The sequence below is a fragment of the Natator depressus genome, chromosome 3 (genome assembly GCF_965152275.1).
Source record: "Natator depressus isolate rNatDep1 chromosome 3, rNatDep2.hap1, whole genome shotgun sequence".
NCBI classification, from domain to species: domain Eukaryota; kingdom Metazoa; phylum Chordata; order Testudines; family Cheloniidae; genus Natator; species Natator depressus.
In genome coordinates this window covers 176,523,811-176,551,501 of record NC_134236.1, presented here as the reverse complement: position 1 = coordinate 176,551,501, position 27,691 = coordinate 176,523,811, and the positions used below count along the sequence as shown (strand labels likewise).

General features: G+C 41.8%; 1 protein-coding gene across 2 annotated transcripts in view; it reads left to right on the top strand.

Moving 5' to 3' along the window:
• Window positions 1-27,691, top strand: part of PIGF (phosphatidylinositol glycan anchor biosynthesis class F) — a 47,447-nt gene that overhangs the window by 10,391 nt on the left and 9,365 nt on the right. The window contains exon 5 of one of the 2 annotated variants that reach the window (XM_074949381.1): window positions 14,894-15,002. The exons of the other annotated variant lie outside the window; for it this stretch is intronic. Within the exon in view, the coding sequence (XP_074805482.1) occupies window positions 14,894-15,002 (109 nt within the window). The remainder of the gene's footprint in view (window positions 1-14,893; window positions 15,003-27,691) is intronic. 2 annotated transcript variants of the gene reach the window in all.

Here is a 27,691-nt window from a genome sequence, read left to right as displayed (position 1 = left end):
GACTTGAAAGTGTTCTTTATGCAGAAGTGCTACAATAGAGCAAGCCAAAACTAGAATTGCACATGAACATTCTACTCTAAGGTGGGACCCGCCGCTACTACAAAAGGTGTAGCTGCACACCATGGGAGCAGACAGCCTCACCTAGAATTGTGGGGAGACTCATTCTGTTAGCCCCTACTCCTGACCCAACCCAGCACATGGCCACAGCGGCCCATCCCTCTCTGGGGGCACTACATGGGGAAAGAGCTTACCCCACCTTCTGGGTGAGGGAATAGGGTCAAGTTGCCCTAGCTTCCAGCACATAGCTATTATCATGCTGGGTGGGAAGTGGGCAACTGGAGCTTTCTTATGCTGCCAGCTGATGTAGTTAGTCTCTAGCTTAATTGTGCTGCAGGTTCAGGAATCAAACCCTACTGATGATGTGAGGTTGTTACTGTTGCACATAATAGAATTTGTATTTATTTTTCTTTTACAAATGAGGAAATTGCATACAGAAATCTCGTTAAAATAGGTTATTTAGGCTGTCGAGTCAAACATTCAGAAAAAATTAGGAAATGCCAGACTATAGATAAAATAAATCTGTTTTGCTCTGTATAAAGCTTATACAGGGTAAATTCATAAATTGTTCGCCCTCTCTATCATTGATAGAGAGAGATGCACAGCTGTTTGCTCCCCCAGGTAGTAATCACTTACTCTGGGTTTACTAATAAACAAAAGTGATTTTATGAAGTGTAAAAAGTAGGATTTAAGTGGTTTCAGGTAATGACAGAACAAAGTAAGTCACCAAGCAAAATAAAGCAAAAATATGCAAGTCTAAGCCTAATACGTTAAGAAACTGATTACAGGTAATATCTCACCCTCAGAGATGTTCCAATGAGCTTCTTTCACAGACTGGACTCCTTCCTAGTCTGGGCCTAATCCTTTCCCCAGTACAATCCTTGTTAGTTCCAGCAGACATCTCACGTCGTCGTAAGCAGGGGTTTTCTCATGACTGGCCACACTGCTCCACCCCCTTTTATAGCTTTGGCACAGGTAGGAATCTTGTCTGTGCTTGTCCCCACGCCCGCCTCATCAATGGAAAAGTACAAGGATTAAGATGGATTCCAGTATCACGTGACACAGTCACATGTCACTAACCCCCCTATTCTCCATTCTTCCTGAGTTAGCCCACAGGAATGCAGGTAAATAAACCATTTACAACCAGTTGTCCTAGTCAATGGGAGCCATCAAGATTCTAAACCACCATGAATGGCCCGCACTTTGCATAATTACAGTAGGACCTCCGCGTTATACTTCATATTTCTAGCTTCAGATACAAGAATGATACATGCATACAAATAGGAGGAATACATTCAGTCGGTTATAACCTTTGTTATGATACCTTACAAGAGACCTTTTGCATAAAGCATATTTAGTTACATCATATTCACATTCATAAGCATATTTCCATAAAAATATGGAGTGCAACGTCACACAATTGTTACCATTTAGTAAATGAAAACAAACTAAAGTGAACTGTACATATGTTTTAGGAAATAAATAATGAAGTGTGTTTATATCTAAAGTTGTCTAATGAGAAAACATCATAATACTAAAATTTGGCTAAGCTTTATGTTTTAATACTTTGGATTTACGGGTAGTTTGCCTGTGATTTATTAAACTGATTATAAATGCAGATAGAATATTAACTTTTGTCTTTGCAGAGATGTGTCACAATGGGTGAAAATCAGCCCTGGCACAAGTGGGTGCGTCTCCACTGGCTGCACTGGAACGCCTCCTGCTTACACCACAACTGTATTTGGCCCAGTGTATTTTTTTTATAAGTGATTTAGTTTCTTTTATATGTGTGTTCTGGGTTTGGTTCTGTTCAATATCTTCATCAATGATTTAGATAATGGCACAGAGAGTACCTGTACAAAGTTTGCAGATGATACCAAACTGGGAGGGGTTGCAAGTGCTTTGGAGGATAGTATTTAAAATTCTAAATGATCTGGACAAACTGGAAAAATGGGCTTAAATTACAGCAAGGGCAGTTTAGGTTGGACATTAGGAAAAACTTCCTAACTATCAGCGTGGTTAAGCCCTGGAATAAATTTCTCAGGTTGGTTGTGAAATCTCTATCATGGAGATTTTTAAGAGCAGGTTGGACAAACACCTGTCATGGATGGTCTAGATAATACTTAGTACTGCCATGAGTGCAGGGGACTGGACTAGATGACCTCGTCAGGTCCCTTCCAGTCCTAAGATTCTGATTCTTTGTACTAGCTACAATATCTTAATCTTAACACTAAAAAAGAAGCCTAATAAGCATAATATTGTGTATTCCTGAATTAAAAGGGACACCATTAATGTGGGGAAAAAATAAGACCATTTCTCTTCTCTTCAACAAATGTCAGGCTTGTATTGTAAATATGTTATAGTCTGTATTATATTGATCTTACAAACACTTAAACACATGCTTAGCTTTTTGCATGTGAGTAGTCCCATTGAAATCAATCACCTCAGTAAAGTTTATGTGCATTTTTAAGTGTTCGCAGGATTGGGGCCAAAGAGTCTAAATTCCTTAAAATGAGGGCTGGAGTTAAAGTCAAAGTATGTTATGCAACCTAGACACAGCACAGGAGCATTTGTGATGCAGTCTGATCTGTCAACCTTGACAATATCTTTTCTTAAAGAAAAAGAATCTTAATTTTTTTACTAATGCTTGTAGGGAGCATTACTGTTATCTTGGCTTCTTTTGTACATTCACCAAGTGTCATTTTTTATATCCTTAGGAAGTAGGAATAGAATTTTCACCTTATCTGTACCATATCTTAAAGAATTACCTTGAAGAGAGGATCATTTCAGAATCTATCACTGTATACAGTCATCAAACCCAACAGTACACAAATGTAAACGCCTCTTTTAGAGTATTGTTACTGAGCCAAAAATAACTCATTTTAGCATAGGAAAACTGTTCATAAACATTAAGTTGTGTAATGAGCTGCCATTAGGAAAAGTATTTCTGGCTAAAAGTGTGGGAGGTTCTCATTCAATAATAATTTCTCAAAAAAATAGCTTTTTCAACGTGGTCAGGTAATACAGGATGTCTAAAGCAAAATACTATCTTGAAATGGAAGTCAAATTTCAATGGATAAATAAACAATGTAGCTCCTTCCATCAAACTACATTAATCCTACTATGTCTGCCTTTCCTCCATCCCTTGAGCTACCTCATCCTTGGTACATCCTGAGTAGATTTGGCAGTGCTTTCTCATTTGAACAAGAAAATCCTTATAAAGCTTTTAAGAAAAACAAATACCAATAAACCAAAAACCAAAGAGACTATACGGGAAAATGATCTGGCAGTCCAAGGACACTCTGACTAATCATTATTGCTAGGTTACTCCCTGTGCAAACTCATGTCAAGAAAGTGCTAATATAATTCTGTTAAATGCAAACTACTATGTAAATGCAATGTAAGATGTTCCACAAAATGTCAGGAAATGTAAAAACACTGTTGCATATTGTTTGTTGCATGGGGTAAACAGGATGTACACACTTAACACAAAATAGTGATGATAGTACATATGTGCAGCATGAAGCATTAATGTGAATTTTGAACCTTAGTCTTTTGCATTTCTGAAAATTTGTTATTTCAACTAGGAAGTCAAACTATTGTAAACAGATTTTTTGTATTTAATTTTATTTGATTTTCTTTAAGTTAAAGGAAGAGAATCCAGCGTTGTTTAGCATGTGGAATTTATGGATTAGATTTTGCCCTTGGCACCTAAAGAGATGCTAGAGGCGGGGTAGGGAAGACTATAGCTATTGGTCTTTGACAGTGGACCTTGTAAGTTTCCCGGAAGCAATACAGATAAGGTAGAGGATATTCTTAGTAGAGAAGAAAAGCATTTACCCAGGAGAATGTTTGCCCTTATGATATGAGGAGGTTTCTTCGTCCTTTGTCAAGGAGACTCATAATTTAGGAATATGTCCAGATTGCCAGCTGCTCTTGCAAACTGGGTTTGCCACAGCATCATCTCCTATGCAGGTTTCAGATGATAATTGTGACGGCTTATAGTCTATCTGATGTTGATCTGATCACAGTTATGTATGCATTTGTGACTTGATTAGAATGTGTTCTTAAAGTTACAGTTGAAGAACACACAGATGCCACATCTGGTTCAGAACATGGCAGCAAGTCTGTTTAGTAGATTAGATGCAGGCAGCATGTTACAACTCTTCTCAAATGTCTGCATTGTCTCCCTGTTTGCTTCTAGGTACAATTCAAAATATGAATATTGATAAATAAGACCTTGAATAGCGTGAGTCCTAACTGCCTGAGAAAACACCTTAATTGCTTTCATGACCGCCAAGATCACTTGTGTGCTCTGGTTTACAGTGGTATTTAGAGACTGTGGTGATGCCCTTCACCACAAAACCTGAAAATAAGATAGGCAGTATTTGATAATCTCTTGCACAGGAGGAGCCTACATTTTGTAATTTGTTTCCCCATGTGGGTCTGACATAATCCAAGTTATTGGCTTTCAGGGTATGCTCCGAAGGCCACCTTTTCTCCTGAGCAGGAGGTTATGTGGTATATTTTTCAGAAGGCTTGTATACAGGGTTGGGTCTATTAATATTAGACTACCAGCTATTTTTTCTTTGTTTCTATGCACCGACAAATGTGTAATAGCACTATTTTATAAAATTAACAACCAAATGCTCACTCACATAGCTGAACTTGCAGGCATGACTCATTTGAATCCACAGCTGTAAATATAAAACATTTTCAGTATATATTCAGTAAACACTATTCAGGTTTATTAACTGAAAGAACTTTTTCAAACCTTGCAAAACTACTAGTATTTAGTAGTTAGGGATTGTAAAAGAACAAACCTCAAAAACACAATCCCATAAATTTACAAAAAAACCTTTTTGCTCTTTTAGAAAGGGTGAAAAAAAAAAATAAAACCCTCTTTGATTAGAGACTGAGCAAGAACCATTCAGACTGAAAGGTGAATGAATCAGAGAATTGTATGTGAAAGCAGAGGATTATAAAGGAAACAGATTTTATAGTTGAAAACAGTTAACATTGTAACTTTCGCTATAGCAAGTGTTCTGACATCACAAAATCACAGTTCTAGAAATACGCTAGACTCTCATTCAGTTGTTTCAGCTACCCATACTCGTCTGCCTTTTGATGACAATAACTTTTTGAATACATTTAAGTGGCAAAAACAGGCATTTTTCTTGAATATATCCTTCCCTGACAGGTACCAGTAGCGTGAAGTCCTGCCCCAGGCCTGCTCAGACACATCCACAACATATTTTTTGTAGAAACAGTCTGTTTGTATGATAGGAAACAACAGACCATGAATCCTTAAAAATTGCCTCATGTGCTGAGATCTGTATAAGTTAAGCAAAATGCTTGCTGTCTTTTAATATTCGGTCTTCCAGTGTGGTAACAGTCTTGGTGCTATTCAGTAGGCTCAGTGCCTCAGACAGCTGTGTTAAAAGACTAACTTCAGAATTTTGGAGCCAAATGCCAAACCATCTGAATCCTAATTAAGTGAACCCAGGACTTCAGGTCATTAGATTTGTTATGGTCCAGTCATGGTAGCAGCTGGTTGTGAAGAAAAGGAGACTCCACAACTTGTTTTATTCCTTCACATGCAACGAATGCATCCTTCAGCCTACGTCCAAATATAATTGAAAGAACTAAGTTTTCTACAGGTCAGAGGCTATTGTGGGCCTTCACTGAGGGGCAAAGCCAGTGATCAAGCATGGCCTTATACCTGCTCCTGTCTAGGTTTCTATCTTCACCCTGTAAGGACTTCAGGTGTCTGCTGGAAATTAACCCTAATAAACCAGTTTCTTAAGGGAATGTTGGCAGTCCTAATAAGAGACAGCTGTGGGACCTCTTGGCCTCAGGCTGGCTTCAGCCCTTAGTTTGACTGGCGATGTGCAGGAGCCATTCAGCTTGTCCTAGTATTCTTTAATTAATGGAAGTTTGCTTTGGGATATTCACATGGCAGACTTTTTTAAAATTTAAAATTCCATTTGTCATAAAATTAATCCCCAACAGAATAGAGTACTTTGTTGCAGCTTTACTTGTGCTTTCTTACACAAATTAAAATAAAAAACAAACCACACTCACTGCAGTAGTTAGCCTACTTTAACTTTGCCAAACTAAACTATATTCCAAGCTAAAGTAATCTGAGGAAAATATCTAGTCCAATTGCAGTCCTAGGAGCCCTTTCAGGGTTTGTTAATATTTTGGGGTTTTTTTATGAAGCATTACTGGTTGGGGAATTGTGCTCTTGCATATGAACTAATTAGAGGAGATCAGAGCCCTCAACAATGCTTTTAGCAGCAAAATCTTCTTATCCCCAGATAAATCTCAAAATTGTGGTCTGTTAAGGGAACAGTGTTTTGTGAAATATCCAGCCTTTTATTGTTCTTAGCCTTGTTCATATCATGCAACTTGTGAAAAGTGGGATCATTCACATGTCCCACATGGTGAGGTACATGAAGTAATGGTACCAAGCCTTTGTTGGCATAGGTTGAGTGAATTACTGCAATTTGTCACTTCAGTCTTTTTGGTTTTTGGCATGTTTTCCTAAGTAACTATTTTCCCTATGGGACAGAAAGAAATCAAACAACTTTTTAATAAAAATCCAGCAAGTAAGAAGTAAACAAAAATTAATTCCAGCAGAGCTCATTCTAGATGCATCTGGCTCCAGTTCCTAAAAGTGAGGGCCCCTGATGTTTCCTCACTGGGAAGCCTGTCAAGGCACTATTATTATAGCAGTTACATAAAAACCTTGATTAGACTAAAATTCTAAGATATTAAAAATACTAATCTTTTTTTTTCTGTTAGAATTACTTACCTGTGATCCTTTCTGTGTCTTGTTGAGGTTCATTGTCTGGGTACACTGCAAGAAGGACAGGAGACACTTGTCATAGATTTTAATCAGGCTGCAACTTTATTATATAGATGTCTGGAACTACCTGGCAGATAAAGTGTACAGTGAAGGAAAATCCATGCTTTTTCAAATCCATTCTCCGGGGCTTCCACCAGCCCCCCTTTGTTTCCATCCAGGTCCCCCAGCCGACCTATGGCTTGGACCTTACCATCCACCACCCTCGTAAGAGGGTTAAGGTGGGCTATGAAAAGGGGGAGGGGGGGCAGTTGGCTCCCTGCCGTACCAATCAGAGGAGTCCCTAACCCCCTTCCCTGTTCTGTTCCTTTATCCAGTACCTCCTTTTAAGTCCTTTACCAGGCCATTTATCTGGTCACTGGCTGCTGTTCCTGTGGAGTACCTGCACTGAACATCCACTCAACCCTACAAAATAAGTTGCGACATATGGCCTACCACCTTTTCTTCTCGCCAGAAAAGGTCCTCCCTCACACCCGCTGTGGGGAAGGTGAAAAAACCTCACTCCACCGAAGCCAATTCTGGTGATGGGGGAAAAATTCCTTTAAAAGGAGCGACTAGCATAATGCCCACAACAGGTCCTAACCCAGCATGCCATTCGCCTTCACTAGGGGAGGGAGGGGGGGGGGGTGGGTGGGTGGCTGCTGGCTTTTTCGCTGTGTGGAACAAAGAGACTTGCCCCACCCAGATTTCATACCTTTATGCCCTTCGGACCTCACGTTCCTGCGGGGAGGGGGAGTGAGACATTGCTGCAAAGCTGACCACCAAGCACATTTTTTACAGCAGTTTCTGACCTCCTTCCCCCTACACACACACTATAAAGCAGAGCTGTCCTTCCCGGGTAAGCCCCAGACAAACTCTTCCCCACCTTAGTTGTGGTGCAGTCATTAGGAAATTTATATGGCAGATGAGAACTGCAGAATGCTAAAGGAAAATTGCAGTGGAATATGAGAGATTCTTCAAAGATATCCATCTTAACAGATAGAAATACAACAGAGGGTGTGCCAGAGCACAGGAGTGGTGGGACCTGCCTAAAGTAAAAAGTCTAAGCTGTGCTACCCAGAGGGGCATGCTGCCTACTGAGGTACTTAAGTTGCCTCTGGTGATCAGTTCCATTCTCTGGTTGGTGAAGGAGCTTATATGGGACCACAATGGCTGATTAAATCCATCCTTTTGTGTGGTGTGTACCGTAAAAAAATGAACAAATAGCAACCAAAACCCAGCATTTTTTAATCGATTAGCTGGTAGAGTTTGGGGATGTTCCTGATGTTTATGCTTGTGGGGCTTATATGTGCCCTTAATCTTCTCTTCTCAAACAATTTATGGACATTCAGTGGCATTGTCAACACACCTTGGGGATTTTTGCCTCTTTCATCTACTCCCTCCGGAGCACTTTAGGGAGGGCCATTTGCATCATCAGCATACCTAGGGCTTTTGGCTCACTTGCCATGCATTCTCCAGAATAACATATATCTCTGGACAGGGTCCTTGGGCAATAGTGCGTTACTGGAGCCCTTGTGGACACTTCCGTGTCCCTTTTCATGCTGGTTATTGGCATTGGTGCACCATCTACTGACATGCCTGCTGTGCTTTATGCCCCAGAAGGGACTATGACTGGCCAGCACACGATAAATATTCACAAATGTAACTGTGTGCCACTGGGTCCTAGAGTGTACTCCTCAGTGTCTCCCTGGCCTTCTCCAATTGGTCTGTTAAGATTGCCATGAAGCCAGCCTGGAAAGCCTCAGAATCTTTGGTTTCAAAGGAACCCAGGTAAGACCCCATACTGGGTGTCAGAACTCTGCCCCAGCGCTACCTACAATCATGCAAGTCCCACAGAGGAGATTGTATAGCTTTATATCCACTCCTATATAAAGTGTCCTGCTAGACCTACGGTGACTGTTACCAGATTGTGGTGAGGTTTCTTCCTTGAGCAAGTAACCCAACCAGTGATATTCAACATGACTTGTCAGAGGGTACGTGTAAACAAGGAAAACGGATCATGTTTTCCCCTTAGGATCAACCGTGACCAGCGAACACATTTGTCAAGGTGTTAAACTGTGTCTTCATTAGGTGCAAAGTCACGTTTAAAAAATTAGTTGGCTAGCAAGTTTTCAAACACAGCCTATTTTCCTAGTCATCTCCACAAAGGCATCATCTTCTGCCAGTGCCAAAAGAGAACCAGACAACGCCTCATTTGCAGCTGACTCTGCTGTCAGCTCCTACAAACACCTGCCTGTGGTTCTGGCTATTCCTCTTCCAGACATTATGTCACATATAAGCTACATAATGGATCCTCAGATGCAGCAAGACATATTGCATTAATAGCTGTGATACTATCTCTTCAGAAATTTGCTTCCTTAATGTGTGATGGTCTTTTCACTGATCTTAATGCTCCAAAGTGTTACTTAACAAAAGCAGTGTCCTAACATGGACGTTTGTTGGAGCCCTTGTTAGCATGGAGTTTTTGAGATTCAATATCAGATCTATGCTCTGGAATCCCTTATGCAGTTCTAGATTGCTTGAACACTGATGGTTTCAGCACAACCCATGTACATGCATACATTAGCAGCATTGACACTTCAACTACCCAGACATCTGTTGAGAAAAATAATACAGCAAGGCACATATTATCCAACAAGTTCTTGGAATGCATTGGAGACAATTTTTTATTTCAGAAGGTGGAGAAAGCAACTAGAGGAGAGGCTGTTCTAGATTTGATTTGGAGAAATAGGGAGGAACTGATTGAGAATTTGAAAGTGGAAGGCAACTTAGGTAAAAGTGATCATGAAATGATAGAATTCGTGATTCTAAGGAATGGTGGGAGGGAAAACAGCAGAATAAAGACAATTGATTTCAAGAAGGCAGACTTGAGCAAACTTGAGCAAGATCCCATTGGAAGCCAAGCCTAAGGGGAAAAACAGTTCAAGAGAGTTGGCATTTTTTCCAAGAGATATTAAGGGCACAAGAGCAAACTATCACTCTGCGTAGGAAAGTTAGGAATTATGGCAAGAGGCCACCCTGGCTTAACCAGGGGATCTTCAATTATCTGAAACTCAAAAAAGAATCCTACAAAAAGTGGAAACTAGATAAAATTACGAAGGATGAAAATAAAGAAAACGCAACACAAGTATGTAGGGACAAAATTAGAAAGGCTAAGGCACAAAACGAGATTAACTATCTAGAGACATAAAAGGTAACAAGAAAACGTTCTACAAATACATTAGAAGCAAGGGGGATACGAAAGACAGGGCAGGCCCATTACTCAATGAGGGAAGAAAGACAACACAGAAAATGTGGAAATGGCAGAAGTGCTAAATGCTTTTTTTGTTTGTTTTCACCAGAAAGGTTTGTAGCGATTGAACGTCTAACATAGTGAATTCCAGTGAAAATCAGATAGGATTTGAGGCTAAAATAGGGGTAGAACAAATTAAAAATTAGACAAGTTAGATGTTTTCAAGTTGGCAGGGCCTGACGAAATACATCCTTGGATTTGACAGAGGAGATATGAGCCATTAGCGATTATCTTCGAAAAGTCATGGAAAATGGAAGAGATTACAGAGGACTGGAAGAGGGCAAATATAGTGCCAATCTATAAAAAAGGGGAATAAGGACAACCTGGGGAATTAGAGACTAGTCATCTTAACATCAATACCGGGAAAGATAATGGAGCAAATAATCAAGCCATCAATTTGCAAACACCTAGAAGATAATGTGATAAGTAACAATCAGCATGGATTTGTCAAGAGCAAATCTTGTCAGTCCAACCTAATAGCGTTCTTGGATAGACTAACAAGCCTTGTAGATAGGGGGGAAGTGGTAGATGTGGTATATCTTGACTTTAGTAAGGCTTTTGATACTGTCTTGCATGATCTCATAAACAAATTAAGGCCATGTCTATATGTACAGCGGTGCAGCTGTACCAATACAGCTGAGTTCCTGCAGCGCATCAGGTGAAGATGCTCAGTGCCGACGGGAGTGAACTCTCCTGTGGGCATACAGAAAACACCACTGTGATTGGCTGTGCATATAAGCGTTTATGTTGGTGTAACTTATGTCCTTCGGGGGTGAAATATTCACACCCCTGAGCAACATACATTTTTGCTGACAGGCCGTAGTGTAGACATAGCCTAAGGAAATATAACCTAGGTGGAGCTGCTATAAAATGGGTGCATAACTGATTGGAAAACTGTTCCCAGGAGTAATTATCAGTTGGAAAGGCATATCAAGTGGAGTCCCGCAGGGATTGATTCTGGGTCATTTTCTGCTCAATATCTTCATCAATGATTTACATAATGACTTAGAGCAGAGGTCCCCGAATTGTGGGATGCGCCCTCCTAGGGGGGTGTGGAGGGATGTTCGGGGGGTGCAGCCAAGGCCCAGGCCAGCCATGCACCACCCCCCACCCCGGGAGGAACAGGGAAGGAGCGCCACCCAGTTCTGCTCCGGGCCGTGGCCCCGGTTCCTGGCTCTGGGGCCCTGGCTGCCAGCCTTGGCCCCTGGCCGAGGCTCTGCTCCTGCCTCCAGCTGTGGCTCCAGCCTGGATCCTCCTTACCCAGTCCTTGCCTCCCCACAAACTGTTTCCCTGTTCATGGCCCCAGCTAGGGTGGGCATGGACAGGGATAAGTAGGGGGTGCGACCCTGAAAAGTTTGGGGACCACTGGCATAGAGAGTACACTTATAAAGTTTGCGGATGATACCAGGCTGGAAGAGGGTTGCAGGTGCTTTGCAAGGATAGGATTAAAATTCAAAATGATCTGGACAAACTGGAGAAATGGTCTGAAGTAAATAGGCTGAAATTTCATAAAGACAAATGCAAAGTACTACACTTAGGAAGGAACAGTCATTGCACGTATACAAAATGGGAAATGACTGCCTAGGAAGGAGTACTTCGGGAAAGGGATCTGGGGATTATAGGGGATCTCAAATTAAATATGAGTCAACAGTGTAACGCTGTTGTTAAAAAAGGAAACATCATTCTGGGATGTATTAGCAGCAGTATTGTAAGTAAGCCAGGTACGCGAAGTAATTCTTTCACTCCTCTCCACACTGATAAGGCTTTAATTGGAGTATTGCATTCAGTTATGGGTGTCACATTTCATGGACAAATTGGAGGAAGTCCAGAGGAGCGCAACAATAATGATTAAAGGTCTTGAAAACATGACCTATGAGGAAAGATTGAAAAAATTATGTTTGTTCAGTCTGGAGAAGAGAAGACTGAGGGGAGACATGGTAACAGTTTGCAAGTACACAGAAGATTGTTACAAGGAGGCCAGTGAAAATTTGTTTTCCTTAACCTCTGAGGATAGGACTAAAAGCAATGGGCTTAAATTGCAGCAAGTGAGGTTTACGTTGGACATTAGGAAAAGCTTCCTAACTGTCAGGGTAATTAAGCGCTGGAACAAATTGCCTAGGGTCAGCAGGTTGTGGAATTTCCATCACTGGAGGTTTTTAAGAACAGGTTAGACAAACACCTGTCAGGAATGGTCAAGTTCAGAGGTGGGCAAACTACGGCCCACAGGCCACATCTGGCCTGCGGGACCGTCCTGCCCGGCCCTTCAACTTCCGGCCAGAGAGACTAGACCCTGGCCCCACCCGCGCAGCCTCCGCTCACCATGCTGCCAGCGCTCTGGGCGGCGAGGCTGCGAGAGCCGCCAGGTGCAGTGTATTAAATTGCTCCCCGTAGGAATGTGCTACTTACGGAGCACCAGGACTGGCAGCTGTAAGTAGTACACAGTAAGTAGCATGTTCCTATGGGGAGCAATTTAATACACTACACCTGGGTAGGGAAGGCTGTGCCTTTCCAAACAGCCTGGCCCCTGCCCCCTATCCGCCCACTTCCCACCCCCGACTGCCCCCCTCAGAATCCCTGACCCATCCAACTCCCCCTGCTCCTTGTTCCCTGATTGCCCCCTCCCGGGACCCCCTGCCCGTAACTGCCCCCCCCCGGGACCCCACCCCCTATCCAATGCTCCCTGTCCATACCCCCACCCCCGGACAGGCCCCCTGGGACTCCCACAGTTATCCAACTGCCCCCTGATTACCCCCCAGGATCCCCTGCCCCTTATCCAACCCCCCTGCTCCCCTCCCCCTTACTATGCCGCTCAGAGCACCGGGACTGGCAGCCGTAAGTAGTACACCGCAAGTAGCACATTCCTTTCGGAACCCTGGTATGGCCCTCAGGCCAAAAAGTTTGCCCACCCCTGGTCTAGTTATTACTTACTCCTGACCTGAAGGCAGAGGGCTGGACTAGATAACCTGCTGAGCTCCCTTCCAGTCCTACACTTCTGTGATTCTATGATAGAAAATACCCTTTGCCTAGAAATACCTCCATCTAGTTCTTACCTTAAACCTGTGAGAGACCAGTTGTTAAGGCTATTGTAACTGGAGGCAGAACTGGCTAAATGGATTTCCCCTCCCTATTAGCATGCCCATTGATGTGATACAATGGCAGTAGCCTGAATCCTCCATTCTGATTGGAAGTTGCGTGCTAGAAAGACCTACACTTATAAAGGGAAAAAAATTGCTGACTGTTGTGAAAAGTCCCTTGTGTATTCTCTTATAGACTCCACACAAAATCCGCCCCACTTCTTTCTTCTCTTGTCTCAGTTTGGGTTAAAAATAATCTCCCTAACGGATTTTCTACTCTGGGAAATTATATCATGTTAGACTACAACCCTGAGGAATCATGTTAATTAACGTGGTGTGAAACAGTGCATACAGGGACTGTTGTGTTTAACATTGTGTCAGCTGGTCATGGCTAACCCTAAGGGTCACAGGCTCAAAAGGTTAAAATAACATTAATTTTTGTCACATTGCGGCTTTTTCATCACAGCTTTCAAATACAACTGGCCTTTCCTAATTTCAGTGATGACAACTGCAGAGGAGGTATCTATCTTTGATATTTTAATAAAAGGCTGAAGTATATGAGGCTGCTAAGGAGACTCTTAGATCTATGTGTACTGGGAAAGTACATCCTATTGGAACCCTGGGGAGTTGTGGGAACTAACACAGTGTTAAACACAACTGGGGACGCACCATAGCAGAGAACATTGTGCGTACCATAGCATCAGCTGGTCTAGGGTCTACCACAGTTCTGATTTGGATTTGGCTCAAGATAGTGGAAATATCTCAATAACAGTACACGGGATTTTTAGCTCCATCAGCTTCAAATCCAAAATCTGAATCCTAGCCAAAACCTAATACAGATCTCTGTGCCACATCTTCAGCCTACCTATAATGATATTCTCCAGTCTGAAGGCAAAAATCCAAGTAACCTTTTTGTTATTGCCACAAGGAGTAATTAAGTATCCTTTGGCAAAAATAAAACTTGCTTTAGGTCCATAAAGTTTTTTTTAAATAACTTCTGTATTTCATCATGTTATGCCTCCATCAGAAGACTAAAAGGTGCAGCGTTCAGTAAAATCTGCTAGGGGGTTGAATGTTTTTGTCTGTCATATTTCCATAGGAATTGGAGTTGAATGTATGCAGTAGCATTAGTAGAATTGTTAGTCATAACATTATAGCAGTTTTTATATTTTTAAATACAGCGTACAAGCTAATTTTGCATGCTGGACCCCAGATTTGGTGCCTGAAATGTAACTCTCATGTTGTCAGGGGCTGGAAGTGGTATGGAGATATTACATTCCGCCCCTCTATGTATGGTATGTGGTTAAGGCAGGGAAAGGGGAAAGTGATACATGCTCCTTACTAACAAACCTCCTCGAAAACAATGGAAAATGCAGGGGTGGGGGAAAGGTTGCTACAGTGAGCGGGGTGTAGTAGACATATACCCATATAACCACCCCCCACCCAATAAATCTGTAAATTATATATTAAAAAAATACAATTGACATTTTATATCTGCTGTTTGACTTGCAGAGCATGGCAGAGATCAGATCAGTCGGTCTAAAGCTCTGAAAGCATTACTTTTGTGCTGTTAAAATCTTGTAATATGTGCTAATCTTCTAGAGCTATGTCCATCTGGGATAACAGTCTACAGATTACCACGATGTGTAGCATAGTGGGAGCATGGCTTGGAGCATTTCCTATTCCTCTGGATTGGGATCGGCCTTGGCAGGTCAGTCTTCATACCTTATATTGTAAGTGTATTCACATTCGTTTGTTGCAGTGTGAGAGCTGAACAAAAAGCAGGGAGACAATAAAAGTATATTAGAGGTGCTAGCATGAAGCTGCTTATGTAATGTAGCCAAATCCCATTTAAGAACTGTATAATAAATATCTCTTTTCCAGTATCCAACATGCAGTGTTTTTACTACCTCTTTCAGTCGGTTTTGAAGTGTTTTGTGTGTGTCTCTGTGTTCATGTGCTGATACTATCAGTAGATTCTTGAAGAAAATCACACTGAAAGCTAATATTCAGAGTTTGATATTGAGGAGTTACACAAGCAGGAAGAGAAGAGCAACATGACACATGGCAGGGAGTGTATCCACATTCAGTTTGTGGATAGAAAGCACTGCTTTTATTGTTTATGGGGAGAGGAAGAAAGATGCTTTCCAAGTGTTTCAGCTTCCCTGCACCTTCCATTAAAGCACTTAACGAAATGCATTTAAAATTGCTATTGGCTTAATATTGATTTGTGGAGTTTGGGTGGCCAAATACCTCTGCTGAAAATTTACCTTACGATTTCAAAGGAACCACTGGCAAGTAGCAGCTACTTTGTTGCACAGTAAAAAATGGGAAGCTGGCACTGCAGAAAAATCTGTAAATTCAGCAGTCTGCACTATTCCATTTGACTTTAATTGCCATGCAGAAATGATCTCTCCAGCTGTTACCTAAATATGTAAATGTTCTGAGATGATTCTTAGTAATAGCTATTGGTGTAATTAGAAAGAAACCACTGCTGCTTTCCATCCTAGTGAGGTGCTAACCGTTTACACTAAATCCATCAGTATTTGCCAACCCTATAATGCTACTAGTCAGAAGCCTCCTCTTCCAGAAGCTAGTAGGGCAGCCAGCACTCAAGTCTCTCTCATCCTCATGAAGCATGGTGATTTATACTCCTATTGGAGGGTTTTTTCCAGAAGCAGCTGAGCAGGTTACCTTTGTGTCAGAAGCCTTTCTTTCAATCAGTATAATTACATCTTTATTAAACTGTCTTAAATATCCTAAGAAATCAGAATAGCAGATGAGTGGTTTAGTAGTTTAAGAATAAAGTTTGACTTGACTCCCTGCAACTACATATTTTAAACCTTGGAGCATGTTTCACCGTTCCCGCCTCTTGAGGGTAGGTGCTTGGTAGTATCATTTAGTGTATCATTTATGTGGTTTCTTTTATGAGACCTTAAAATCAATGGGCTCAATCCTGTAAAGTGTGCCTTGTGCAGGGCATCCTCATCTCCTGCTGACTTTAGTGGATGTTGAGAATGCTTGGCACTTTGCAGGAGTAAGTATGGAGATTTTGCTTTCCCTGCTTTGACATTAATTAACATTCCCCTGTCATTTTCTAAAAGTCATGTCCCTGTGCCATGATAGAGATACATAAAATCATGAGTGGTGTGGAGAAAGTGAATAAGAAAAAGTTATGTACTTGTTCCCATAATATAAGAACTAGGGGCCACCAAATGAAATTAATAGGTAGCAGGTTTAAAACAAATAAAAGGAAGTTCTTCTTCACTCAGCGCACAGTCAACCTGTGGAACTCCTTGCCTGAGGAGGTTGTGAAGGCTAGGACTATAACAGGGTTTAAAAGAGAACTGGACAAATTCATGGAGGTTAACTCCATTAATGGCTATTAGCCAGGATGGGTAAGGAATGGTGTCTCTAGCCTCTGTTTGTCAGAGGGTGGAGATGGATGACAGGAGAGAGATCACTAGATCATTACCTGTTAGGTTCACTCCCTCTGGGGCACGTAGCATTGGCCACTGTCGGTAGACAGGCTACTGGGCTGGATGGACCTTTCGTCTGACCCAGTATGGCCGTTCTTATGTTCTTATGCCATAGGTCAGAATGCACCCCAGCCTAGAAACCCATGTGTGTCTTATCCTCCTGACCAGGGTTTTTCCAGGCTACATAGTTCCCTGCCTACACTGTGAGTTTCCCAGCAAGACAGACTGCCTAAGCAGGCCTGCTTTGCTTTCTCATAGAGGCTATGAGCAGCATAATTGCCCACAGCTGAAAGTTACCACATAATCCTTTCTAAGCAAGCACATTTACTCTTAAGGTGAAAGCATTACAGAGAAAACATATTGAAAACAATAAAAGAACCTACAGGCAGGCTGCTAAACTTACCAGAGATCACCCCCAAGTCTAGCAAGGGTTCTGGCATGTGATCAATCCTTCAAACTCCACCAAGGCGTTTTTCTGTGGTTATGAGTTCATAGCAGCTGTTAGCTCAGAATAAGCACCTCTGTGAATCATTCATTCTTTCCTTTATGCAGTTTGGGCCTTTGAGCTTGTTCTCATATAACAGATGATCAGCAGACAAACGTCCCCACCTCAGGGCAAAGCTTCAAAAGGCTTAGTTCTGGCATTACTGGAGGGGGTACATTAGCATGCACATTTTCCTAGAGATTTCCTGGGAAACGCTGTTTAACTTTTTGTCCCAAAAGTTGTTTTTGTCTGGCACATTGTTTAAAATAGTCTTTTGAAATTCATAACACTTCCCAGGGTTTGTTTACATTGGCCATGTCTCCCTTCTACAGAAGTTACATACAATCCCACAAAACTATAAAAACTTGGCATTTATAATACTATGGACTTCCAAAGCTATTTAAACTTAATTCAGTTAGCTGTCCCAAAGATATTGCAGGAAATTGCCATATCTGTCACAGTGTTCACCAGTCTATGTGGATACAGCTCTCCACCCCAGAGAAAACTGCATTTCACTGTGTTTGCGTGTTGTATGTATAGGGACAGATTTTTGCATTTGCCATATCTTTATGTTGTTTACACCCATGCAAAGAGTATATTGCTACCAAATCAGCATGGTAACAATTTACATCCATTTTGCACTGGTATAACCAACTTTGCAAGGTGAAGTGCAACAGAGAATCTGACCCTAACAATGTACTTTGGTCTGTGGGATGAAAGTTGTTGTATACTTGAAAAATACTGTATTAATACAGTATTGCACGAGATCTAGGTCAGAATAGAGACCTTACATTAGATAATGTATGTCCTGAAGACTTCATTAATAAATTATATACACAACTTCCCATAAAGTTGTGCAATATGTCTGTATCTTATATACCAATAGTATGAGCTGAGATATAAAAAATGGATAGATTCTGATGAACAAGACACACATATTCATTCGATAAGACAGATAATGTAAATAAATGTAATCCTTGATTATACAGCTCCAAATGTTGACATGTGGGAGACCCAAGTTTGGCAGTATCCTGGCAACTTTTTTTGTGTGTGGCTAATATAGACTTGGGTCAGAATTTTCAAACATGAGTGGCTAAAGTTGGGCTTCTGAATGTATATTCAGGCATCTAAACAGGCGTTGCCAGCTATTCAGAAGTGCTGAGTGTGACAGATATTGCGACTGCATGCTGCATCTTTCAGAGAACATATTGTATTAAAGTTATAAATGATCTGTGTATTACTGTGGGCCAGGAATTGTATGCAGCTCAGGGGAGGGGGATAATGGTTGCTTTTAGCTCCTGCAGGAACTAAAACCAGTGTGGGGTGATTAAAGTGAATCACTCATGTTGTAAATACCTCTAGAGAGGTACCATCCCTTGGGAGGCTTGCAAATACTTGTTCAAACTGGGTTTTCCAGAGACTAACAGACAAAGAAAGGTCTTTTGATATAAAAAGGCTGCATTTAAACTAAGGGCCTTCTTTCTGATATAGCAAACAGACAGGTCTTTCTGTCCCTGGGAGCCCCAACCCTTGGAAGGGTTGGAAAGACATTGGCCTACTAAGGCCCCATAAGTATGACAAGTGATTCTGGTATGTTTAGTTTTTGTTTAAATCTGTTTGTTTTTTATGTTTTCTCTAATGCGTTTACCTTAAGAATAAATGTGCTTGCTTGGAAAGAACTGTGTGGTAACTTGTAACTGCTAGTAATGCACTGTTCATAGCCCTCAGAGAGAGAGAGAAGGCCAAGCATAGGTGCTGGCCTTTAGGCAGACTGGCTTGCCAGGGATATCACAGTGTAAGGCAGGGAGCCCTGCAGTCTTGTCCTCCTCTCCTCCCTGCCCCTGTCACAAGAGACAGCTGATGACTGGAGATCTGAGACCTGACTGGGCACTCCTGGAATGGACCACAGGAAGTCGGGGGCTACAGGTGCAATTATCCTGAAACTGTGACACTGAATATCTGCAGTTATCTAAGTTATAGTACGTTGTCACTGGATGTCTTTGGGCAGCAGTATTGTCCAGAACCTCTGCTGCACTATGCACTGTGGCTGCACACCTCCCTGTCCCTGATGCTCACCTCCCACCCTCATCTCTGGTATGTGCCTTATATTGGAGCTTGGGAGGGGGTCCACAAAAGACAACCTGAGGCTGTCTTCTTCAGTTCCTGTGCCAGGGGAATTCTCGGCCGTATCTAGGGTTTTCAGAGCTCCTTTGTCACTCTGGCCCAGCATATGGCAGCTTGAGCAGGGGTGAAAATCTCACCAAAATTTTGGACTTAAAGTACTTGAGTATCCCTTTTAATCCTCTCTTTCTGGGGAGCTTATGGAGTAACCATAGAGCAGGCAGTTTATCAATCCTGTAGGCCACAGATAGGAGACTGCTTGTGGGGGACAACATTTTTAAATGCTAATGTTCTTTATGGCCCACTTCATAGGGGAAAGTGAAAGAAGTCTTTTTAATGCAAAACAGCTTGTATATTTGCATTTATCTCAGTAAATGTAGTCAAACACAAAAATGATACTGTCCATGGGGTAGAAACCAGTCTTTATAGGCTGTTTTTTATTAACTTGGGCTTGACTTGCAGAACTTGACAATATCAGTTGCATCCGATGAAGTGAGCTGTAGCTCACGAAAGCTTATGCTCAAATAAATTGGTTAGTCTCTAAGGAGCCACAAGTACTCCTTTTCTTTTTGCGAATACAGACTAATACGGCTGTTACTCTGAAACCTGTCAATATCAATTGAGAGATTATATACTTCTATGAACAGGGACTTCAAAAATACCTGGTGTCAAGGTTCCTTCCCCACTCTGAACTCTAGGGTACAGATGTGGGGACCTGCATGAAAACCTCCTAAGCTTATTTTTACCAGCTTAGGTTAAAACTTCCCCAAGGTACAAACTATTTTCCTTTTTCCCTTGGACTTTATTGCTGCCACTACCAAGCGTCTAACAGATATATAACCTGGAAAGAGCCCGCTTGGAAATGTCTTTTCCCCCCAAAATCCTCCCCAAACCCTACACCCCCTTTCATGGGGAAGGCTTGATAAAAATCCTCACCAATTGACATAGGTGAACACAGACCCAAACCGTTGGATCTTAACAATGAAAAAAACAATCAGGTTCGTAAAAGAAGAATTTTAATAGAAGAAAAAGTAAAAGAATCACCTCTGTAAAATCAGGATGGTCAATACCTTACAGGGTAATTAGATTCAAAACATAGAGAATCCCTCTAGGCAAAACCTTAAGTTACAAAAAGACACAAAAACGGGAATATCCATTCCATTCAGCACAGCTTATTTTCTCAGCCAGTTAAACAAACAGAATCTGACACATATCTAGCTAGATTACTTACTAAGTTCTAAGACTCCATTCCTGTTCTGTTCCCAGGAAAAGCATCACACACACAGACAGCCTTTGTTTCTCCCCTGCTCCAGCTTTTGAAAGTATCTTGTCTCCTCATTGGTCATTTTGGTCAGGTGCCAGCGAGGTTATCCTAGCTTCTTAACCCTTTACAGGTGAAAGGGTTTTTCCTCTGGCCAGGAGGGATTTTAAAGGCGTTTACCCTCCCTTTATATTTATCACACCTTGTCACCAAATTATAAGAGATGGAAAAAGGTATTCTGGCCAGACTTTTGTGGTGTTTGTAATGGAAATATTGCCCCCAGTCTGGTCAAGCTGAGATGTCCCATGGAGGTGATGTATTGGAGTTGGATTCTGTTAGCATTCCCAGAGAGCTGATTCAAGGAACAGCATTAACATTGGTCTTTTCCTTCCTCCCACCCAATAGAGCAGTGGTTCTCAAACTTATTTGATCGCGCCCCCCTTCTTTGTGTCTGTAGTAGTTTATGCCCCCCCCCTCCCCCGCCACACAAGTACATATACCAGTAAAAACAAGCAACTCTAAATATTAAAAACAGTGAGGCATTGATTCAAACAGTGCTAACAATCCTTTGCAATAAGAGCAAAAGTAAAACTGTGATTGTGGTCGATTCTTACAATTAAATGTGCACACCACAGCGTAGCAAATGGATTAATGTACAAATGGCAACGACTTTGTATAATGCTATGCAGACTTAACAGAAATCCATCAATATACACAGCACCATCTAGAGTCAAATACACAGTGCCATCTGAGGACCTGGTATGGCTGGAGCAATCAGCTTTGTTAGTTATTCAGTGCTATGGGTAAAATGTGTGCTGTAAGTTTTTGTTTTTTCCCCCTAATAAAGCTTTTCATCCCCTCCTCCCCCGAATACATTCTCTGCCCCCCAATTGAGAACCTCTGCAATAGAACCTCTGCAATAGAACATTGAGATCTACTGCTCAGGTGTTGAGCTATATATGGTTCTTCAAGGCCCTCATGGAATCTTCAGGTCTGATAGACATTCCTGGGTCCTGGGCACCAACAGTAAGAGCATTCCTTACAGGAGTATTCCCAGTGCTGCCACTGGTCACGTGGGAAGCGAGGGAAAGTGATAAGATCTCCTTTCCTTGTAGCTGTGAAGGAGGATGGACCCTTCACTCTCTGTCTTGAGGGGACAGGGGTGGGAAGAAAAGAGGCATTGACGTAGGATTGTGCTGTTGTATTGGAACGCCAATGTTAAATCACCTTGATGCAGTGTTTCACATATTGACACAATCCTGATGAAACATCATACCACAGTGCCAGGACAGTCTGTTGTGTCTTCATAACTGCAGTGGTGAAGTAGCTCTCCAGCTGTTTAAAGCTTGAGTATTCCTGTAATACTGGTGATGGGAAATGTGTAAAATGATGATCCTTCCAGAATGGAATGAGAAGACAACCAGATATTTCTGTCAGAACTGCCCTTCAGAATAGGCCGAGGCTCAGGGTGACAGAGTCTAACTCAGCGGTGGGTAAACTACGGCCCGCAGGACCGTCCTGCCCGGCGCCTGAGCTCCCGGCCGGGGAGTCTCGCCTCCGGCCCCTCCCCCACTGTCCTCGCTCCCCTGCAGGTATGCTGCCGCATGGGCAGCGTGGCTTGCGCCCATCCACCTCCCAGACTTTTCAACAAGCCTGTCCTGCCACTCTGAGCGGCATGGTGAGGGGCAGGAGGTCCCGGGGGCAGTCAAGGGACAGGGGGCAGTCAGATGGGGCGGAGGTTCAGGGAGGGGGGTGGTCAGGAGATGGGGAGAAGGGGGGGGTTGGATGGGGGGATGGATGGGGGAGACAGGGAGCAGGGGGAGTTGAATAGTGGGTGGGGTCCTGAGGGGGCAGTTAGGGATGCGGGTCCCGGGAGGGGGCGGTCAGGGGACAAGAAGTGGATGGGTCAGGGGTCCCAGGGGGCCTGTCAGGGCAGGGGTGTGGATAGTTCAGGGACAGTCAGGGGACAAGGAGCAGGGGGTCTTAGATAGGGGGTGGGATTCCAGGGGGTGGTTGGGGCAGCGGGTCCGGGGAGGGGGTGGTCAGGGGACAAGGAGCAGGGTGGTTGGATGGGTGGGGGGTTCTGAGAGGGGTGGGAAGTGGGAGGGGGCGGGGGCCAGGCTGTTTGGGGAGGCACAGCCTTCCCTACCCAGCCCTCCATACCATTTCACAACCCCAGTGTGGTTCTCGGGCCAAAAAGTTTGCCCACCCCTGGTTTAACTTATGCAGCAGGTGGAAATCTTTTACTTGTACTTGTTGACCCAAGCCAAAAGCAATGTCACCGCTCTAAGTAAGCCTACAACATTTCTGCTTTTATTCACTAAATTGTGCAGATAAATGAAGTGTGCCTCTGACTACACCATAAGCAGCACTACTTCCAGAATTATCGTACATTCTCTCAGTCTTTTCACTTGTATGTTGCCATATGTTTACAGCATTAATGAGCTGCTCATGAAGTCATTACATGTACAGTTTACTTTGGGCTTTCTTATTACCAAACCTTAAACTTTGTTAATGGACTGGGTTTCTATAAAAAGCAAACCTGGACATCATCTTTTAACTCTGAGAAAGATTTACACAGAAATGATGTAAGTGATTTATAGTGAAAGTATGATTAGCATTAAAATGATAGCACAAGAACTGCTATACAGCAGACCTGGGTTTGAATGTTCAAGCAAACATGGTGACTTCTCATTTCCAGGATTCTAATCCACCCTTGCCTAGAATCTATATAATAGGTCAATTAAGGGGTACCGAGTGATTTTCACACAATGTTCAATGGCCTGTTAATGAAGATGACCTATGTATCTTTTGGTTCCATCTGATTCTCTTTCAGTACTTTCTGAACAATATTACACCTGTTCTCCATGCAGAACACAAGCTTCCAGTTTGTTTCCAGGTATAATTTAAGATGTTGGGGATCATCTCTTTCCCAGTTTGATACCAGCTCTGTTACTCAAGCGAAAAGCCCCATAGTTTAAGCAGAAGGGGGTTGGAAGCAAAGCGTCTTACAATGGATGCTCCTCAAATCTGGTACTTCCCTAATTCTTCACCAGAGCCATTATTTGTTGCCCTTCAAGGCCATATTGCAAAAGTCATCTTTTTTTTTTCCCCCTTCTCAAGCTTTTTAGGTAAAGTGGGAGAGTTGGTTGTTTTGGATAGTGGATGAGGGCTAATGTGGCTGGAATTAGGGCAACTTCTTGTAATTTATCAGACTGTTGCATTTCTTTCTGTGCTAATCTTCCTTTAATTACTAAGACAATTTCAGTGTATCTGGAATTTTACTGCTGTGACTCAGTGAACACAGAGCTCATTCTGTGCTATTGGAACTCCTTTGCTTCAGTTTAGGAGATTAGCTATATTTAAAATTCTGGTTGTTATGAGTAAAGATTTGCATGGGCTTTACACTTCTTAGAGGCTTTAGCATAATTCAGGGCCGTGGTTAAAATACGTAGGTCTCTTCTAAACTATGTTGTAGTAGTTTCTGATGCAACTGTATAGTAATCAGATGTGCAAAGGTTGAATTTATAAGGGTGATGGAAACCAATGCTTTGAAAATTTATCAGAATTGTGTGCCAAGAGCACAGGGCTACAGCCTATTCCCTAGTATCAATCTGTTAACTTTCCTTTGTATGTAAGTCAGGGAAGTTAAGCTATGAAATCCACAAATGTGGGCAAAACAACCTCTTTCCCCATACAAATAGTTTAAAAAATGCAGTCTTCAGCAAAGAGTATTTTCTGTAGAGATGGCTATTTATAATGTGACATGAGCTATGAAATAAGTGGTAATAAAATTAAATCAGCTAAATAAATCATTTTCCTTATCAAGATATCATACTAAATATCATAATCTGTTTTCAATAATAGGTTGATGCTTAAAACCTGTTCCTCAACTAATGCTCACATCTAGACTGTGTACTTCAGCTTTATTAAATTGCTATCATTAGGGTAAGTTATATCAAAAAGAAAACCAAAGATCCAAACATACATATAAACCTGTGACCTTCATTTGCTTTGAAATTATTGGTGGTGAAACACTCCTGTGAAAATTGCCATACTGTGACCCTTATACAGTAACTCCTCGCTTAACGTTGTAGTTGTGTTCCTGAAAAATGCGACTTTAAGCGAAACGATGTTAAGCAAATCCAATTTCCCCAAAAGAATTAATGTAAATGGGGGGGTTAGGTTCCAGGGAAATTTTTTTCACCAGACAAAAGACTGTATTATATGTATGGATACACAGTATAAGTTTTAAACAAACAATTTAATACTGTACACAGCAATGATGATTGTGAAGCTTGGTTGAGGTGGTGGAGTCAGAGGGTGGAAGAGGGTGGGATATTTCCCAGGGAATGCCTTACTGCTAAATGATGAGCTAGAACTCAGCTGAGCCCTCAAGGGTTAACTCGTTGTTAATGTAGCCTCTCACACTACAAGGCAGCAGGAATGGAGGGAGGGGAGACAGCATGGCAGACAGAGACACATACCCTGTGTGTGTGTGAGAGAGAGAGAGATGCACCGTTTAAGTATGCTGACCCCACTCTAAGTATACTGCCTTTTTAGACCAGGAAGTTGAGACAGCAGCTGCTGTCTGCAAGCTCCCTCCCAGTCCTGAGCTCTGTTATGTCCCCCCACTGCTCTATGGAGATAGGGTAAGTGGGTGGCAGGAGCAGGGGGGAGGGGAACACCCTGATATTAGCGCCCCCCCCAGCAAGCAGGAGGCTCTGGAGAGCAGCTCCAAGGCAGAAGGCAGGAGCAGCACATGGTAGTGGGGGGAGGGAAAGTTGAACTGCTTGCAATTGATAGCCTACTGGGCGGTGGCTGCTGCACAGGGAACTTAGGGGAAAGGGGGGAGCTGATAGGGGGGCTGCCGGTCCACCCTGGTTCCAAGCCCCCACCAGCTAGCAGCAAAGGGCTGCTCTTTCTGTAAGCAGTGGACAAAGCAGGCGGCTGCCAAACAACATTATAAGGGAGCATTGCGCAACTTTAAACGAGCGTGTTCCCTAATTGATCAGCAACATAACAACGAAACATTAACTGGGATGACTTTAAGTGAGGAGTTACTGTACAAAAATTCAATAAATTCTGCTCACTTTAACCCTAAGAATGAACTAAATTTATCAGAAACATTACTTATTTGGCTTGTCCACAGCAAGATTTGAAACACTGTTAGTACCTTTCCAGTGAATTGCATTTAAACTTGGTTGTTGCAAAAAGGTGCTCAGATTTCCATTAGCTAGTGTAGCTAAGGCTTGTCTGTGTTTATAAAATGGCTTACAGAATTGTGGTCATAGATTAGGATTCGGACCATTCTTTCTTTAATGGCTGTTGTAAGCAGGGCCAAACTGTACATTAATAGTAAAACATGTTTAATCATGGTTGAGGAGAGGCATCGCAAGCAGAATTTAAGTGCTGACCTTTGGCTCTGTGACAGTCCTGGGATGAGGTAACCTCAAGTCAGCTAGTGTCTCTAAAATTCAGCAAGTTTGTAAATGTACTGCTTGATTTAGGATAAGTATTAAATGGTATCTAGTAAAGTTAGAGCTGTTAAACATAAGCAAATGTACATACCAAAATAAGCTTTGTATAATTGATAGATGTGTATTTCCATTAGCTCAGGATTTAGCAAATACTTAACCAAGTCCAAGTTCCTCTTCTAAACCATCTGGACTTGAGAGCCAGAATAAGTCCTCTCCAGATCTACCCCTGAAGTTCCCATCAGGTATTTTCCTACAGAAGTGGCCCCAAGTCAAGTTGTCAGTATGAATGGGCAGTTACTGCATCTTTTTTCCTTCTCTCTTCATTCGCATTGTTTAAATAGAAGATTCCAGTGTACTCCTTTGAGTAGAGTACTCTCTTAGTTTTCTCTCTGTCATGTGAATGGGTATGCTTATGCTGCCACTGAGACACCACTTCCATCTTCCTGAGATCCTTTCTTTAAAAGTAATTTTTAAAGTGACTATTTAAGTGAGTTGTTAGTCTAGTTCTTTGTGGACACGTGTCCACATCAACACTGGCACCCTCATCAGCAATCTCAGTAGAAAGGCTGAGGAATGAATGGCCAGAGGAGGTTTCCTTCAGATATGCTGCCAGTGGTTGTGTGGAGGAAGTTTGTAGTACCACTATTTTTATGTCTTACCTGTTCAGTGGTTAAGATTTAATAAATAAATAAAGAATAATGCATATTTCTTATAGTGCTTTTCATCAGTAGATCTCAAAAGTCCTTCATAATTTTTTAGTGTATTTATCCTCACAACACCCTTATGAAGTAAGTATCTCCATTTTACAGATAGGGAACTGAAGCATAGACAAGCTAAGTGATTTGCCTCAAGTCACAAAGGAAGTCTGTGACTGAACAGTTATATCAAGATTGGATTTTTTTTTTTTTGGTATTTCACCATAATTAACTCTTTTACACACTCTGGATTCAAATAGGAAAGATCTGTATTCTCAAAAAAAGTCCAGAAAGCTGGACACATCACTGATCTTAGACAAACAAATTACCTCCTTTCCATGCACCACTTATGTCATCTAGACAGCAATACCAAGATTTTTAAATAAAAAAAAATATATATACAAGTGTCTCCAAAAATCACCATTTTATTTTTCAGATTTAAATTTTGAAAAAGTATTGCATACAAGGGGATATGCAGACTAGTGGGCCTGTCTATATCTGAAAAAATACATGAAAATGCATTTTTTAAAGCATACATTATAAGCAATTAATCATCAGTTTCACTAAGGAACAAAATATAGTTTTAAAAATGTCAACATTCTTTCACTGTCTGAACAATTTTTCAAAATGGAAATAAAAAATAATTAATGTAAAGCACTCCTCCTAGAGACAAAATATATGGTGGAAAATCACAATTGGGATCCTAATGATTAAGTGTATTTCCATTAGACCCTCTGTTAATCAGAAATATGAACTTTAACCAAATTCTTATGTGATTTGGTGCGTTTCCAATATTTTCAAATAAATGTATCTTCTTGTAAGTGTGTAAATAACAAGATTATAGGTTTACAATGTTTGATGGGAATAGGGCCCAATCTTG